Genomic DNA, 17,727 nt, shown 5'->3' on the forward strand with positions numbered 1-17,727 from the left:
TCCCATCTTCCCAACCCACAACTGCCACTAGAGGACAACACAGACGTGGCACGCAGTGCAGGAACGCATCCCCTCATGTTCACAGCAGTGAGCTGGATGTGCAGCTCCAGCGCCTGTAACCAGGGAACCTCTCACAGCACACAACAGTTGCAGTTAGAATCAGCTGAGAAGTGGAGCTTCCACCCCAGAGGGATGTACTTGGGTTGGCCATAGACACACGAAAGCTTTCAGGTCCTGCATTGCTCTCTGCCAGGGTCTGTGCATCAGCCCCAAACCCAAGCTCCATTTGGAGCAGAGCTTTTGGAGGAGACCCCCGTAGACCTCTGTGGATGAGGGATCACACCTCAGCCCTGCAGGATGTTTTATGTCCCCCACTTAGCACATATAACTCTCCCAACCTCTTTTAACCTGAGAGAATGGGGAAATCAATTAGGAAATACTTTTACTGCTGGAAACAAAAGCACCTTGTCAGGATGAGCAGCTGTGACATCCAGCTCCCAACACGTGCAGCTGCAGCGTGACATCTTCCTCAGCACGGCCACAGCCAGAGGGGAGACTCTGTGGGTCACAGCTGCCCAAAGCAGGGTCCTCCTTTCTCTGCCTGTGCCCCATCACCTCGAGGGGATGCAGAGGGAAGCTCTTCTCTGAGCAGCGTGGCTGCAGCTCACACCTCTGTTCGATGAGCATCTCTAATATCGCAGCATCCCACAGCCCATCAGAACGCACTGGAGACGCCCCACCGATCTCAGCCCCATGGCACTGACTGCCCCACACCCTGCATCTCCCTCAGCTTCTGCCCAGTGGATGGTGAGAGGAGCAAGGCAGGACCCAGCAGCTCGAGTTCAGCCCGGCTGCACTCGGACCTCCCCGCTGCCGGCGCAGTCACAGAGGCGTTATTTGGGGTTGTGTTTCAGCGCCCCGAAGTCTGAAGCACTTGAAGTGCACGTTGGGTGCTGCTGCCTCCCTGCTCGTGCTCCGGCTCTGCCTTCCCCTGCACTGCTCTCTGACCAAAAAACTCTGTTACAAAACAAGCGCTGCTCCCGGAGTTAAGAACACGACTCTATTTGTTGAGGTTTCCTTTTTTTCCCCTCTCCCCCCACCCCCCCTTCTTCCCTTTGAATGAAATTCCTGCCAGCTCTGAGGGAGAGAGAGAGGGAAAGAGCAGGAGGTTTGACTCCTCCCATCGGAGCGCCTCACGCCCCTGCCCAGCCCTTGAAACCCAATAACCAAAATCATCCAACAATGCCTTCCCTTCCCCGGCTGCATCCCCACCGCTCTCCCCATTGCCGCAGGTCGGGCTCCCGGTGACGGAGCGCCTCGGGGCGTCCCCTCGGTGCAGCTCTCAAGGTGGGGTTGATCTCCCCCCCGGCTCCCCACTGCTTGCAACGAGCTGAGGATGGAGCGCTTCATCTTCTGGGGCGTTCTGCTGGCGTGCTGTGCCCACATCCGAGAGGCAGAGCCGGGCGCTGCGCCCTCGTGTCCGGCGCAGTGTCACTGCGAGCAGGACGGCATCGTGCTGTCGGTGGATTGCTCCGAGCTGGGGCTGCCCGAGGTCCCCTCCGCCCTGAGCCCTCTGACCGCCTACCTGTAAGTACAGCCTTTTTCTTTTCCCCCTTTGCGCCGCTTTCTCGGACCCTCCGGCTTTGGAGTTTTGTGCCAGGTTTCACCCAAATGACATTTCCTCTGCAAATTATAAACAAAAATGGAACAGTCGGAAATAAAGGAAAGCAGCAGTTCCTCCAGGAGCTGCCAAGCAGAGGCAGACCTCCCTCACCCCCATACCCCCTCTCCTTACCTGCCACCCCCACGCCCCTCCGCTGTTCGCAACACGAGGTTCTGCACGGGTTGCTCCGGGGTTGCTTTGCTGTATGGACCCGAATTGTGTGAGGGCAGAATGGAGCGCTGGTGCAGAGCACTGACTGCCAGCTGCTTTGGGATCCCTCCTGTCAAAAGCTTCCACGGGTGTGATAACTCACGGAGTTGGGTTGGGCTGAGCCATCAGCTGTGCCCAAATTTCCTCTGAAATAAATATTAAAGTCCTACGGATGTTGTAGGTGCTTCCCCCCCCGCACCCCCTCGGCTGGATTTAAAGGTTTCTAATGGTCTCAATATCTCCCATTCCCCTGTGGTATGAATACCACAAAGGATTCCACTCCCGTAGGGATTGGGGGAGCCCGAAAGCTGGGCTCAGCTGTGCTGTCTGACGGTGTCCTATGGGCTGGAAACGACCCCACGTTATGACCGGGGGAGGGAGCACAGCGGTGGGTAATGGTGCACCCTGGGGAGGATGCTCGGTGCTTCTATCAGCAGAGAGCAATGCAGCAGGTCCAGAAGGATCTTGCTTTCCCCAGCCAGGTTTGCTGCTGCTGTGTGTGAGGAAGGGCAGGTGTTCACGTGTGGCATCCTGGTGTTCCGGGCCGGTTCTTGGATGCAGTTCCTACTCTGGAGGAGTTCAGCACTCTGAGTCCACGAGGGGCTCTGCAAAACACGTTTGTGGCCCAGTGAGAGCTCCCGTTCACCCGAGGGCATCGCTTTATGTACCGTGCAGGTGGGCAGCTGGGAAGAAAACAGGGCAGGAGAAGATGAATTTCACTATAGATCACGCACAGGGAGAGCTGTGCGAGGCAAGCTGTATTCCCATAGCAGAGCGGACCGCGGAGCACTTCGCACACGGGATTCCCCCCGCGCTGGGAGCTCCAGGCAGCCGCTGCCTCCGTCCCCATTACCCCGCGGTGGGGAGGTGCGGGGACACGGAGCCCTCCGCCTCTGAACGGTGCTCCCGGTACGAAGCGGGTGGAGGATCTGCGGCTGCCACCTCCGCCAGCACCGCGCACACGATGGCGCCACTGACAGCGGATCGTCCGCCGTGCGGGGACGAGCGGGGTTGGGCGGACGCTGCCCCGAATCTCCGCACCGCGTCCCGCTGCATCCGGAGACCAGAGAGCCGAGGGATGCGGCCGCAGTGCTGCGTGTCACAGCTCCGCCTACTGCTGCCAAGGGAGGGCTGCTCTGGGGGCTGAAGGGCGAGGACGGCAGCGAGGTGAGAGCACCGGGATGGGAGCTGCCCTAGGAGGGCATCCCGGTCCCCTTCGCCCCTATACCCGGTACCAGCCCTGGAGAGGGGAGTGGGGGATGAAAACAGAACTTCGCCTCTGCTTCACCGAAGCGGACGGCACTGTTGCTGCTGCCTCACCCATTCCGAGTAGCTCTAATACCTCTGAACGACCCAACACCGTTACAGCTTTGGCCGCTGTTGTGGCTCTTTCTTTCCCCTCTAACAGAACGGGGCCGGGGGCTCTCGGGGACCTTCTTACTTTGCAGAGACGTTTGGAGACCCTCCTGGAATTTTGTAGCTGTCTGGGGGTCTGCAGGACCCGCATTGCCCTGAGCTGGGGCAGAGCAGTGGGGCCACAGCAGAGGGGCTCAGCCCCAGAGCTTCACCAAGAGCTGATGGGGTGGGATGGAACACGTTGTTTCACTGGGAAGGAAATGCTTAATGCATGCAGATCGGTGTTGATGGAATAGAAGAAATACTGAGAGAGATTCCAGCGCTTTCACTTCTCTCAAACTCTTCTTTAGAAGTTTCAATTTCCATATTTTCACCTGTTTGTGGGCTGTTTACCTGTCAGTCATTTAACGTTCACACTGTGGGACTGTGAAATTATCACAGCAAAACATCCTGACGTTTCTCAAACACATTATATTGATGGTAGTGGTGGACACTTCAAATTGATTCGTTGGCTCTTTGTCGTGGGTTGGAAGGAAATGTACAGCTGAAGACTGAATTTCCAACCAGGTGGAAACCTGCAGGTCCTTGGAGGCTCTCCCTGTCTCCTCCTCCTCATCTCCCAGCCCCTCTGTCACAAACTCTGCTCCTTTTTGCCTCTCAGTATCTGCTAGAACAGTTTGGGTCCAACAGTGCTCGCAGTATCCCCAGTCAGGGCCCTGCTGTGGTCATTGTGCAGCCCCCAGCTGGCCATAGTGCTGCAGATCATCACTGAGTCTGCCCCCAGGTGCAGAGCAATTCCCTGCGGGGCTACTAGGGCGCGGGGTGTTAGCAATGTCCCCTTCTCGGTTGGGTACCGCCCGCGGCTCTGCAGGAGGGGGAGAACTCAGCCCTCCCCTGGCCGCTCCTCCGCAGCTGGCAGGGATTGCCGGCTCAGGTGTACGGGATGAGGAGCGCGCTGATGAAGGCAGCACGGAGCGAACGTGCACAAGGACATGGCTAACTGCGCAGCACCGCAGGGAGCTGCCATCCATACATCCGTCCGTCCTCCCCGCGCTCTGGGGCTCAGCATCGCGGTCCTTGCTCGCACCCAAAGCCCGTGGAGTCGTCCCAGTCTTCCCCCCCCCCCTCCTTTTCCTCCCTGCCCGCCCCCCGGGCTAAGCAATACGCCACAGCCTCCCCTCTCTCCCTCCCTTCCGTGAAGAATAAGCTCATAAATCTGCCCGGGGCAACGAAAACACTGAGCTCATGGCCCTTAGATCTGCGCAGGAGGAGCTCTCGCTGGCGATTAAAGGAGTTTAGGGTTTGCTTTGAAATACGCTTTGATTCTGGCAGAGGCTCCGGTGCCAAAAGGCAGTGATGGAGCTGCGAACGCCTCTCCCCCTCTGCACCTGCCTGGGTCAGGGAGCAGCAGGAGGGTGGAGGAGGGAGAGGGAAGCACGGCGCTTCCTTGGGGGCTACGTAGGACGGTGGGACCCCCCAACACTTCTCTACTGCCCTGCTTGAGGGATCCCTTCCCTTTCGTTGTGAGAGGCATCGGGACCCATGGGTAGACAGAGTAGTTTCCAGCACTCAGCATCCCTGTGAGGCACCAATTAGTAATGCTGCCCCTTATTCAAATCCCAGCAGCACACAGCGAGGCCGTGCAGAGGAACATCTCTGCTGAGTAAGGGGGGTGTGAGGCACGGTCTGCCTTTCCCAGGGTGTTATTGGTGTAGGGATGGCTCTGGCTGTCATTGCATCCCATACGGCACAGCTTGGAGAGACTACTCTGTTCTGGGCACTTCCCGACCTCAGCACAGTGAGTTTTCCTAACTGCGTGCATTGGTGCTGACAGACAGAAAACTCAGCTCCTATTTCTCATGGAGAACACGAGAAGGAATTCCAGTAGCAGGGAACCACCCCTGCTGCTCTGCTTTACCCCACTCCCCACCGCTCCCCCTCTGCTCCGGGTAGGTCGGTGCTGCAGGCACAGAAGCAGCGCTTCAGCCCAGGGGAGGAGGAGGAGCAGAGGGCAGAGTGGGGCTGGATGCTTTCTCAGTGCCTGCAGGGCCATAGGAGCATCAGGGAGTCCTATGGAGCAGCCCCGCAGGGGGAGGTCACCTCCCTGAGTAGCACATGACCACAGAATAAGGGACATCCCTTTGGGGTCGGCTGTGGGGTGTTGATGCAAATGGAGCACCACCCACAGCCACACATCCCAACTGGGAGCTCGGGTAGGAGAGTGGGTGAGGCCTTCGGGGCATTGCTCCTCAGTGGTCCCACTCAGGTGAGCTCCATGGAGGCAAGAACTGCTCCCTGAACCCAGCAGCCCATCTTTAAGCTCACCTGTTTGCTATAGGAAGCTGCCTTGCTTTGAGCACCCTGATTACACAGGTGTAAATAGCAGCTATTTCACCTCTTTGACTAAACAAAAAAAAAATACAAAAGAAAAGGAGGAGGAAAGGTTGGCTTGCATTAAACAAATAGATTTTTCTTTTTCTTCAGCTTTCCCATGCAATTAAAACTAAACCAAACCAAAACATATTTGTTTTGGGTATCCCTGAGATGTTTTGCTTTGACCCCAAAAGGAGAACTTTTGGGTTATTTGAAAACCTTTCAGCCCTTTGTAAGAGCTTTCACTGAGGGCAACACCATCTCCACTCCTTTCTTCTTTTCTGTGGAGCACAAACTTTAGGTGAATTCACCACTGTGGGTTCCCAGCCTGGATGTCACCCAGTGCCAATGGCCTCCCAGCGCCATTCCTGCCTGTCTGCATCCCACTGCACACACAGAGCCTCACAGCTGCACCCCCACATCCCATAGGAACAGCTCCTTGTCCCATAGCAGCACCCCCATGTCCCGTGGCTACACCAACTTCCCAGGGAGATCAGAGAGCGTCCAGAAGAGGGGAGGAAGGAACCCACGAAGGCTCCTTTTGGCTTCAGAGCTCTCCTGCCTCTCCCCAGCTCCTGCCAAGACACCTTCGAAACACCTCTGAGACGTGTTGGGCACCGTGACTGGGCTGGAGGGGAAATCCACGCTCCCTTTGAAGTCTGAATACTTGAGGAGTCTTGGAATTATAGGGCTGTAATGTACAGGAATGTGTGGGGCTGTAATTGTGACTTAGATCCTTGGATGAAAGGTGCTACGTACATGCAGAAGGTATTATTATTATCACTGTTATTATTGCTATTATTGTTACTACTATTATTATTATAGGGCTGTGATACGTGGATTGGAGATGAAAGTAGCACCAAAAGATCCTGAAAGATGGGAAGTGTCTTAAGGAAGTTTCAGGCTGGGATTTGGTTTGTCTGCATGGGGGACGGGGCAGGTTGGCTACATGCACTGAGAGCAGTGGGACTGTCATGGAAGGAGGTCTGTATGCAGGCCCCCCTCCCCAAAGCTCAGTTGCTCTGCAGGCTGTCTGCGGGAGGAGCTGTGCCAGGGAAGTTGCTGCAGGAAAAAATAATTAATGAATAAATAAAAGACATGGGACATTTTCAACATGCCTTCTGATCTCTGCCATCCCCAAATAAGGCTGTGGGGGTTGAGTCTTCAGGCATACATAGTGGTGGCTCTCAGGAGGGCTTAGGGATGGGTGATGTGGGAGGTGGTTGGAGCAAAGCCCCATTAGTGCTGAGCAGCACAGCTGGGTACTCTTTGGTCTCCAGCAGCATCCAGCACCAAAGCCAGAACAATACCTGGCACCAGAGACAAGACCATACCCAGCCTCAGTGTTACAACCGTGCCTGATGGAGGAGGATGGACGGATAGATCCAAAGACCTATCCTTGGTGCCAATCACACTCCAAACAGACCTCACCTGCAGAGCAAGTGGAGATCATGGCCCTGACACTGGGATTTGGGTACAGCCATGTAGTGCTGTTAAGCAAAACTTGCCACCAGATAGCAGTAAGCAGGTTGTTGGCAGCCTGACCACTACGGCTTCCTGAGAATGTTTGTGTTCTGGTCTTGTTACTCCACATGCCTTGTAAAATCTGATGCACAGGAACAGGGCATGGACCCAAACCAGAGCAGCCGTGGAGCATGGAGAGCCATTGCAGTTCAACCACTGCGTGGCTCCCACTGCCCAGCAGGAGGGCTCAGCTCCCAGCCCTGCCCCGCTCCTCCCCAGCAGAAATTGTGTGCTTTGAATTCCATGCTCAGTGCCCACCACACTTTCCCTCAGAAAGGGCTGTTTCCAGCAGTGTGGGCTCTCAGATGTTGTCATCTTGGGATATTGCTGGCTTTCAGTTGTTGCTCACTCTGCTGCAACTTGTCTGGACAGGACAGGTGAAGTGCATGAGCAGAGGGAGTGCCACTGAGTCACCTGCAGGGCATCTGGTTTCCAGATGTGCCCCATACACTTCAGTGCCTTTCTCACAGTTAGATGGGGCCACAGGTGTTGGGGTCATCCCCTCATGGATCTGCTTCTGAAAGGGGAGGGAGCAGAGCTGGAGCACGAGCAGGCGGCAAAGGTTTCCATGTCCTGCAGCTGTGGGAGCTGGGAGCAAATGTGGCTGCTGGGAATCCCCTCTTCTTCACACAGAGCAATGTCAGGGTCAGAGCCCTGCCTGGGTCTGTGGAGAGGAAGGATGGAATGGCTGTCTCTGCTGTCCAGCAGGAAGAGGCAGTGGGGCAGTGCTGGGAGCTGAGTGCAGGCAGCATGGAGCACGCAGGCTGCGGTCCAGCATATGGCAACCAGAGGTGGGAGGTTTGCATAAGCTCTGCCTACTGTTTCCCAATCTGGGAGAGCATCAGGGAACACTGAGCTTGCCCATAGATCTTGGCCATAGCCAGGCTAAACCCCCCACCGTGTAAAACCTCCTTGTAATTAATGAACCTTCTTCCCATTAAGTGTCACAATGGAACAATTCATTATTACTGATGTGTGCAGACTGCACATTCCTTTGGCTCTGCTGCCTCCTACAAAAATGTGGAGACAGATCTGCTTAGAGATGAGTCTGTCTCATCTGCTCTGTCTCTGGTTATTTGCTCATTGCAGGTACTGTTCTCCAGCTCTTCAACCTGGACCTGCTTCTTAACCTCCCACATCTCAGCTTCCAGCTGATGCAGACAAGCAGTTTTGCACTGGAGAATATCTGTCCAAAGAATACAAATAAGAGGGGGATGGATTTGAAACACTGGTGGAGTGTGACAGCACTGCTCAGAGCACAGCCACCAGCAGAGATGCCACAGCTTCCACACTTCCATGGAGTACAGCCACTCCAACTCATTCCTGCTGTCAAAAGTTTCTGCTTTTACCCCGAAATTCTCAGCAACAACATTGTCTGTGAGTTTCTTTCCTCTACCTGGAGGGCACTGCGTGGGGCAGTGGAAGGTCACTCAATAACAACCAGTGGAGGTGACCTGATGGAGACAGCCTGCACCCAGTGTTCTCAGGACATCCTGCACTTATCCTGCATGGTGCTGGCACTTGACTCGTGCCTTGCAGTCTGCTGAGAGAGATGCAAGCCCTGGAAATCGTGGATGTAGTGGGCCAGCCCAGCAGAGGCTGGAAACCTATCAGCCGTGCTGGCCAGGGCGTTTCAGAAGCTGCTGGATAGGGTGGATCTACTCCAGCACTTCGTGTTCCTTTCTCCTCCCCCATCTCATCCAGAATGATCTTGGAGACAGACTGAGTCAGTGCTGTGACTTCTCAGTGGGCATTAATTGTGTCAGAGCTACCCATGTGTGTGTTCATGGTCCATCCATGTGCAGGCTCAGGGTCTATCTGTGTGCAGGAGTTCCTGGCCCCCACAATGTAGGCGGTGGCTGAGGCTTTGCCAGAAGTGACTGCTCGTGTCGCAGCTTCCTTGTTTCCAACCAACTTAAATGCTTCTAGTCTGTTCCTCTTTATAAGAAGGTGAACAAGGAGAAAACACTACAATAACCCATTTGACACACTCAGAGCATGCATTACATCCCTACTGTTGTGGCTTTGTAGGGTTTAAGCTTCTCCACAAAAGCAACCACTGAAAACAGAACAGAGTGGAAGCAGAGTGTTTTTCCAGAAAGAAACAAGATCTCTAACACAGGAAAGGCAGATCAAGGCTCTTTGAGGAGCTGTTTGCTGCTGAGAGCAGGAAGCTTTTGGGATGGCAATATGAGCATCTCATTATTTACCATCTAGCACTAGGGTTGTTGGAGACAGGCTCTCCAGGACTGGGATGCTCCTTACAGAAGCCATGCATATTAACGTGAGAGAGAGAAGGCTATAGACAGCTCTAATTAGCCCAAAGGATGCCTGTGGGCTGGCATGGAAAGGGAGCTGTGTGGCATCCCTTCAGTTCTGGGGTTGCCTCTGGTAATATAGGGGTTGGAATAAGAGGAACATTAAGTTCCTTTCCAAGCCAAGCCATTCAATGGGTCCATGCTTCTATCTGCCATCACATGTCCTAGGCTTCTTTTTGGCATTTGCTGGAATGAAGGAGAAGGAGGAGAAGGTCTCCGGGAGTTGTTCAGTGTGGATTATTCCCAAAGCAATGAAGCGCTGCCTGTGAACCTTCTCAGAATTCAATCCTTGATGGATTTCATACTCCAGAGGATCCCTGAGCAGACCAGAGGTGGGGAGTGGTTTTTCAAAAGTCTCTTGGTGGGGATTCATGAAAGAGTGAAAGAGCTCAAAGGTGTAATTTATTTGGTTGATCTGAGCAGAAACTGTGAAAGCCCCCCTCACCCTTCCCAAAAACCACAATGGCTCCGTTTTTCAGAGTGAAGTTTGTAGGTGTTTTGTCTAGACTGCCTCTCCTTTGATGGAGCTGGAGACTCCTGACAATGAAAATCTGGCTGGGCTTTAAAGACTTCCTTTGATTTTTCCAGATGGGACTGTAATCCCAAGTGCTCAGCCTGGCCCAGTCTGCTGCTTTGTAATTTAATGGAACGGAGAGTGAAAGCGTTGATGGACCTCAACTCGTCGGTCCAGAGAGCTGTACAGATAAGTGAACGGAATAATGCTATGGAAATACTGGAAACAGGGTAACATGTACCCAGTCATCCAAACACTACAAGCCCAACCATCACCTCAGAGTTTATTTTCTTTATTTACTCATTGCCTTAAAGTCAATAAGTGACAATGAATAGCTCTTCTGTTAGCAACAGGACACGACGTGTTCTCCAAGAAATGGACCACATTCAGGAATCGCAGCAGGCAGAAGTCACAAGAGATGGTGGCATTTTGAAGGAGCTGGGGTGTGATTTGTACCTCCAGTGTAGGTCGGGTGAGTCACACTGCAGGAGGATCAGCCCCTCTTCGTGGAACTATAAAGGGAACCCAAGTCTAGCTCAGATGTAGACAAGTGCGTTGTAGGCATCCAAACAGTGGTGATGTTCAAACATCCCCTCTTCCAGTAATTCCAGGAATGGGGAGATCATTTGGTGAAGTCTTTAATTAATTGGTGATAAAAGTTAATGAAGCTAATAAAACGCTGAAACCTAGTAACTGTCTTTGGCGTGGCCAAGTCTGTGATTTCTCAGGGTTCATTTCCATTGCCTCTGGGGAGGTGAAGCCCAGGGATTCGGTGGAAGAGCTGTCAGGATTTCACCTCTCTAATTTGGCACATTGTGACGGCTCCAATACGCTGAGCCTACAGTCTGCACAGATTGGTTCACACCCCATGACAAAAAGCAATGCTGTTGTCCTGGATTATTGTTACAAAAGAAATCTAATGAATCTCTACAGAAAAAAAAACAACAAACAACCAAACACCAGAATTCTTTTATTTTTGCAAGCTAAGTGCATGAGCTGGGCTCAAAGGCACTCAGAGCGTCTGCCTCTGGTCCAAATATTCCCTTTCTTTTCATTCTTTGGGGACGCTCTTCCCAAATTACAAGACTTCTGAGGTACAGCTTTGTAAATACGTGAGCTGCCATCTCATTTCCAAGATCAAGGGCTATGGGTGCATTTCCTGCACTTGTGGGTCCTCTGGGGTTAAAAAGGAGGATCAGAGGCCTGGATTACCTTCTGCACCAAAATACCTGCTCTCTAAGGTTCAAGCTCCAGAGCCTGGAAAAGAGGCAGCAAAAGAGAGAGAAAGATTTGTGAAATGAGAGCATTGGCCCTTAGCACTGCTCCCAAGTCCTTTTTCTCCTTGGTTAGTCAGGCAGGTCCTGCCTTACTGCCCCGGCTGGTTCCAAGTGCCTTTGACTTGGAGCTTAGGGAAATGTTCCTTTTGCCACCTCTTCCCCTGCTGTTCCTTCTGCCAGTGTTCAGAGTGGTTCCCATGCTGGAAAATACTTTTGTGGAAGCATTTGGCTTCACTGGGGGCTTTAAGCCCATTGTGGGTGCAGTGTGCTCTCACCAGGTGGGAACTGCTTGTGGAATGGCTGCAAAACCAGTGGCCCTACCAACACCTCCCCCACTTCCCTTGCCTTATTACAATAATAACTTCTCAAGAGCTTTATCCCACATTTCCTGCTTCCTCCCATTCAGTCCATCCCTGGCCAGAGACCCTCTGACGGATGTCTGTGTTGCACAGTTTCCATGCCATGGTACATCTGGGGTCGTGTTGCCCAAAAACAGAGCGGCTGCAATGACAGGTCCTGCTGATACCGCTGTGCTGTGAAATGCAGGCTGCCCCAAGGGGCCTGCAGGGAAGCTGGCCCCAAAGCACGAGGTTCTGCCATCACATTCTCAGACAATGCTCTGAGTGCTGTGGGCTGACGCCTGCCCATGGGAGAGACAGAGAGAGGAGTTTCTCTTTCAGGGCTTTTGTCAATGGAAAAATGCATTTTTCTCCTCAAATTGAACACTTCCTTCAGAACATCGCACTCTTTGCCAGAATGTCTCAAATTTCCACTGGAAAAGCTGAGTTGTGAAGCACTGAGTGGCGTCTTCCAACCCTCAACCAGAAGCTCTTGGCTGAGACAGAACCCTGTTGGACTCACAGAGACCGAACCGTACAGGAGGAGGCACCTGCAGCTCAGACAGCCCTGCAAATGGGGCTCCTCATCAGACCCAGAGGGACCATGATGTGACAAGGATGCTAACACTGGAAGTAATTCAATGTGTTTGAGAGTGTCCATTTGGATGAAGGATGATGTCATTCAAGGGAAGCTGTGAAAATACAAAGACATTCAGAGTTTTGCAGCCTTTGCCTCCACAGATCACTGGAAAAAACGGGTGCCAACTTGCCAAGCTTTGCTTTGCTGTCCCATCAGTGTATCTGGAAAGCAAAACCTTTTCCCCACCAGAAGCCCACCGCGTTGCTCTGTTTTGTAGTGCTGGATTGTCCCAGCACAGCAAGAGGCAGTGACTGCCCAGCACTGTGAATGGCACCGAGTTTATTTCCCTGTGGTGGGATGGAGGAAAGCAGATTTTCTGTTCCTTAATATTTATCTGTACAGCTCTTTGCACAGAGGCAGCAATGCCAGGGGGACCTTTCATTTCATTACTCCTTAAGCTGTTCTTGTCTTTGTGACCCAACAGCGATAGCAGCTGCCTCTGGTGGCAGGTGATGCTGGGAGGTGCTGGGCTGAGGGCAGCGGTGTTTCTGCAGGGCCCTGAGTGAGTGAGAAGGGACAGAGAGCTCTGCGGTGAATGCTGGAAGCACAATAGAAAAAGTGGGAAAAGCCATGACATTTTTGTCCAGTGAGTACAAAGCAGAAAAAACAAAGTCCTGCTTTTGCAGCGGGGAGATGTGGGCAGTGAGCTCTCCAGAAGATGCTCCTCTCCAACCACAGCAGCAGCCAGATGCGAGCATGGAGCAGGGCTGCTGGGATGGGGGGGTGGGATTTGAGGGGAAGATGCTGAGGTGTGGCAGCCATCAGCAGTGTGAGAGCTGGAGGTGTGGGCTCAGAGCAGGAGGTGCTGTGGGCAGGATCCACGCGGTGGTGCAGGAAGATGAGCTGTGCCATGATGCCGGAGCATCCTCCTGTGTGCAGAGCTGAGCTCGCTGCTTTCTTCTCCCTGCTGTCAGGAGATTTACTGCTTGTGGTAGGGAAGACAGCAAAATTAATAGTGCAGACTCCTTTGAAGACTCAGACTGAACGGAAGGATGGTCTGGCATGGATGGGAGCTGCGCTGTTGCAGCCAAGCCCTCAGCCTTCCTGCAGGCCCAGCCCGGACAGCAGCTGAAACCCTGCAGATCCAAGGGCTGCTGCTTTTGGAGAAAAGGCACTTTCTGCTGAAATCACCACTCTGACAGCTCTGGCCAGGGGCCAGAAAACGTGTGGTTGGAGTTTAGAAGCTTTTCTGCTGACGTGTGTGTGCTGGAGGTGATTGAGCAGTGATGCTCCCTTACCTTTCGCTGCCTGGACTGTTTGTGTCTCAGGGTCTCCACAAAACCAATCCTGCTTGTTTCCAAAGGTTCTCAAGGGTTTAGTGAAGGGAGGGACCAGTGGATCATCCCACGGGTAGACTGGAATCAAGGGGATCACACACTTCCAAGCTTCCCCCACTGACAGCAGCTCCCCAAAGCCCTGTTGCCTTTGCAGGATTTATAGACAGATATGTCACAGCAGATGTAGGCACAATGCCCATGCAAGCACAGCACAGTCATTGGGCTCCTTGTGCAGCAGCTCTGAGTCCCTTCTGACTATTGCTGTGCTGGTAGGGAAGGCAGTGGAGCTTTCTCTTACAGTTTTTCACATAGCAGAGAAAATGCACAGAGTGCAAATTCAGAGCATCACCACTAAGGACAGTACAGCATATATTGATGCTGGTCCTTGGGAGCGTTCTGGCATTGAGAAATGTTATAGCATGGCAGGAGAGCAGGATGGTAAGGAGGGAAGAAGGAGGTGCAGCAGGCGTCAAGACTGGCTGAGAGGTCTGTAATCTGGTGGTGCCATGGCAGCAGCCCTGGGTGTCGACTTCATAGAATCATAGAATAGCTTGAATTGGAAGACCACTAAAGGCCATGAGGTCCCTCTTCTTGCAATGAATAGAGACAGCCACAGCTCCATTGGGTGCTCAAAGGCCCTCTCCTGACCTTGGCTGTCTCCAGGACATCCTAGGCCCCATCCTCTCCAGACAATGAGAAGTGCCAGTGGTTGTCTCCATGAATTCAATATCAGTGTCCCAGGTCACTGTTTGGAAGACCAACTGGTAAGGAACTGAGTAAGTTTTGATTACAGGGCACAGGTGGCAGTGCATGGGTGGCTGGTGGCAATGCCAGACCTTCACACTTCTTAGAGCTTTAAGCAAAACAGCTCTTGGACTCACACCATGAACTGAGGCTCTCTCATTTGAAAAAGGGATTTCCTGAGCTTCTTAAGACTCAGAATTCAGAACGCAAACAAAAGAAACCCAATATTCTTCATTGTTAACCCTTTTGCCCAAGCAAGTAGGCAATATCCAGAGTCATGATGGGCTGGTTTTGTTAAGATGAAAAGTAAATTATAGGAGTTGGGTGTATTCTTGATGTAATCTCATTTATTTACCAAGAACACATGCTGCAGCCTGTTCCCCTGAGCACTGGCAGAACAAACAGCCACCAGCTTGGCTCAGAAATCCCACACCTGCTCCTCCATGCCCAGGAAGCCCTACCCTGTCACCCAGCAGCAACCAAGACCAAGGGCCATCACCTGCAACCTGACTTTAGGACTCAGTATCACAAATCCACATGGATTTTGTTCTGAACATCCTCTGGAGGAGTGAGTAGCAATAATCAGGATGATGTTTTTCAAGTCTGTTTGCTGAGGCTGGTCTGAATTTTGGAGATGGGTCAGATCTGTTCAGAACGTACAGCCATTGCTGGAAGGGAACTGCAGTACACAGGTGGGCTTGAAAATGTGATGTCTCCTTTAAGATAATGAGTATTTGAATCATTCTGCGAGCAAGCAAAATGCTTGAAAGCCAGAGATGGGCATCTCAGGTGTTCAAAGGAAGGTGAGAAGGAAGAACTCCCATGAGCCCATGTAGCACTTCATGCCCTTTCCATGACCACCACCTCAGTTCATCCCATGTGGGACATGCTCCATTTCCAACAGCATGGATATCTCCTGTAAGCAGGGACCAGAGGCGGCACAAGACTTCAGCTCTCCAACAGAGGCAAAGTTTCAAAAGCTAAAGGCAGTTCCCATTGATAGCTGAGAGTCCGTGTCACCCTGCTGTCCTCGGGGCACAACACTGGTTTCCATGAGAGAAGCTCAGAGGCCTAGATGCTTGGATTGCCTAATTCTGTGGCCAAATCCCCACCTCCAGCCCAGGCTTCTCTTCACATTTCAAGCACTGAGAAGTGGAGAGCAATGCCAGATGGGGACACAGGAGCCCAACTCTGTGCTGCTCTCTGCTGGGGCACTGGCAAATGAAGAGGTTGTGGTCACACTCAACTTCATTTCACACACCCCATCCATCAAAGGAAGCTTGACCCAGCCCAGCTGACCACCAGAGCAGGGTGGGGACCACTTAGAGTTCCTGCAGGACCATCGGCCTTTGGTTTGTGGCAGCTCAAGATAGCGAGGGAGTGAAGAACATCTGCACAGCACCTGTGGAGTCTGCTAACATGACTGAGGTCTCCATCAGTCCATCAGCCATCATTCTCCACAATAGTCTGGGTTAACACATCACTCTGTGGCCTTGATTCCCTTCCCAACGTTCCACATACTGGTGGCCCATGGGAGTCATGCCATGCTCTAAGGCACAACATAGAAAAGGGCTTTGTCTCTCTCTGTGCCTCAGTCTGTTGGGGCAGTGGAAGACTAATGCTCCAAAGCTGAGTCCAAAACTCAGATGGGGGCAAATGACACAACCACCAGTTTTCTCCAGAAATGTTTTGCATGCTTGAAATGCACAAGATGAAAAAAAAAAAAAAGAAAAAAAAAGATGAGGCTAACGTTGAATGGGAGCACTAAATCAGATTGGGCTCTTGGAGAGGGCTCTGTGTCTCACTGCCATGAAGAAATGCCACCTTCTACCTTATGGGCAGGGAAAGGACCTGGAGCACTGCAGACCATGGCTTTGAAGATGGTTTATGCAGGATCAGGCTGCCAGCAACCATCCCAGTCATGGGAAGGTGTCTGCCCATACCCCAAGGAGCACGGCCACATCCCAGGTGGGGAGGTATTCAAAACCCCAAGTGTTTCCTGGATTACCCACACAAACACCTCAACCTCTGTGCTGAAGGTCAGAACATCTCAAACCAGGCAGAGGAGTCCTGCTCACAAGACCTAGTCCCAGCCCTCCCCAGCGTTAAGCTGAACAGATCCAGCCTGAGTAACACCTGCACGAGGCAGGCAAGGCTGGATGCCTCCTGAAGGCAGACATCCATGGTTGGAGCTGCCTCGTGGGGATCTCCTCCCCACCCAGCTCTCCTTGGTCTTCCCTGCTTTATTCTTCTCTCTTATAGTACATCCTGTGTTTCCCAAGCCCACTGATTGTTCTCCCTTTTGTGCCGGGGCAGACAGCCGGGCTCCCCAGACAATAGACAGGCTTCACCAGTGACTGGGAAAGAGAGGTGGAAGATTTACAGCCATGAGGTAATGGGCTGGAGGAATTCAAACTTTCTTTGCTTTAGGAACTGCCTCCCTTGTCGGCTTTGTCAGCAAAGTGGAGACAGGGAGGGTCCCAAGCTCCATTCAGAGAGCTGGGCCAGACCTGAATCCTTGGGCTGGGACTGTTTTCAGCCTCTGGGTGCAGCTCGCTCTGCCTGCTTTGACACTTCTTTTGCCAGGTTTCTCAACCTCGTGGAGCTGGTGACCCCCCTCTCCTTTATTCAGAGCACAAAAATGTCCCAACCCTTTTTCCATTTACCCCCAGCTGTAAGAATCAAAACGTCTCCGGATGCCTTTGATAGTGCATCAGAACACGGGCAGGCAGTGCTGCACGCCAGATAACGCAAAGCGTGTGGGTGCACAGCGAGGCCAGTGGGAAGCTGTTGGTGCAAAAGGTGAGCTGTTGTGGGCTGCGTGGGGGCGAGAAGGCATCCACTTACAGCCAGAAGAAATGCTTTTGCAACTTGCAGCTGCCCGCATGGTTTCAGCAGTCCCTCCTTGATGTGGGTGCAGCAGGCACAGACTGGGAAATGCAGTTTTTTGTCACAAAGGGCCATTTCTGGGGGGACCCATAACATGATTTCAGGCTGCCACGTTGTTTAATAACTTGACTGCTCCAGGCAGGTGCTATGTCTGTAGTGAACGATCACTGTAAGCTAATACGTGTGTTGTGCCTGTATGACTCCATCACATCCCCCGCCATGGCTCCAGGCTGCTGAGTTCTGCAGCCTTCAAACACTGTGTAAGTGTGCTGAGAAGAAATGGCAAGATTACCCATTTTGGGCACACTTTGACACTGTGTTGCAAATAGGCTAGAAACCACCTGGCAGACTGCATGAAGCACACTGTGTTCCATGGGCAGCACTTCTCCTCGTCCAGCCCAGAGCTGGAAAGGGTGAAGGATGCTCTGGGGCCACAACTGTTGTGACCCACACAGAGCCAGCCTGGTTCCTTCACATTTGTGAAGGTATCACGGCTTTTTCCAAACAGTCTGGGGGCTCCATGCTGGGCACTGTTATCCCTCCAGCTTGGGCAGCAGTGTGTCTCACCTCCAGCCTGCTTTCTGCACACCTGGTCTGCAGGGTT

General features: G+C 52.7%; 1 protein-coding gene across 1 annotated transcript in view; it reads left to right on the forward strand.

The window, feature by feature from the left end:
• The first annotated feature begins 1,013 nt into the window (after positions 1 to 1,013).
• Positions 1,014 to 17,727, forward strand: part of LGR6 (leucine rich repeat containing G protein-coupled receptor 6) — a 73,828-nt gene continuing 57,114 nt past the window's right edge. The window contains exon 1 of the mRNA XM_032449289.1: positions 1,014 to 1,587. Within this exon, the coding sequence (XP_032305180.1) occupies positions 1,397 to 1,587 (191 nt within the window). The 5' untranslated portion in view covers positions 1,014 to 1,396. The remainder of the gene's footprint in view (positions 1,588 to 17,727) is intronic.

Source organism: Coturnix japonica, chromosome 26, assembly GCF_001577835.2.
Source record: "Coturnix japonica isolate 7356 chromosome 26, Coturnix japonica 2.1, whole genome shotgun sequence".
NCBI classification, from domain to species: Eukaryota; Metazoa; Chordata; class Aves; order Galliformes; family Phasianidae; genus Coturnix; species Coturnix japonica.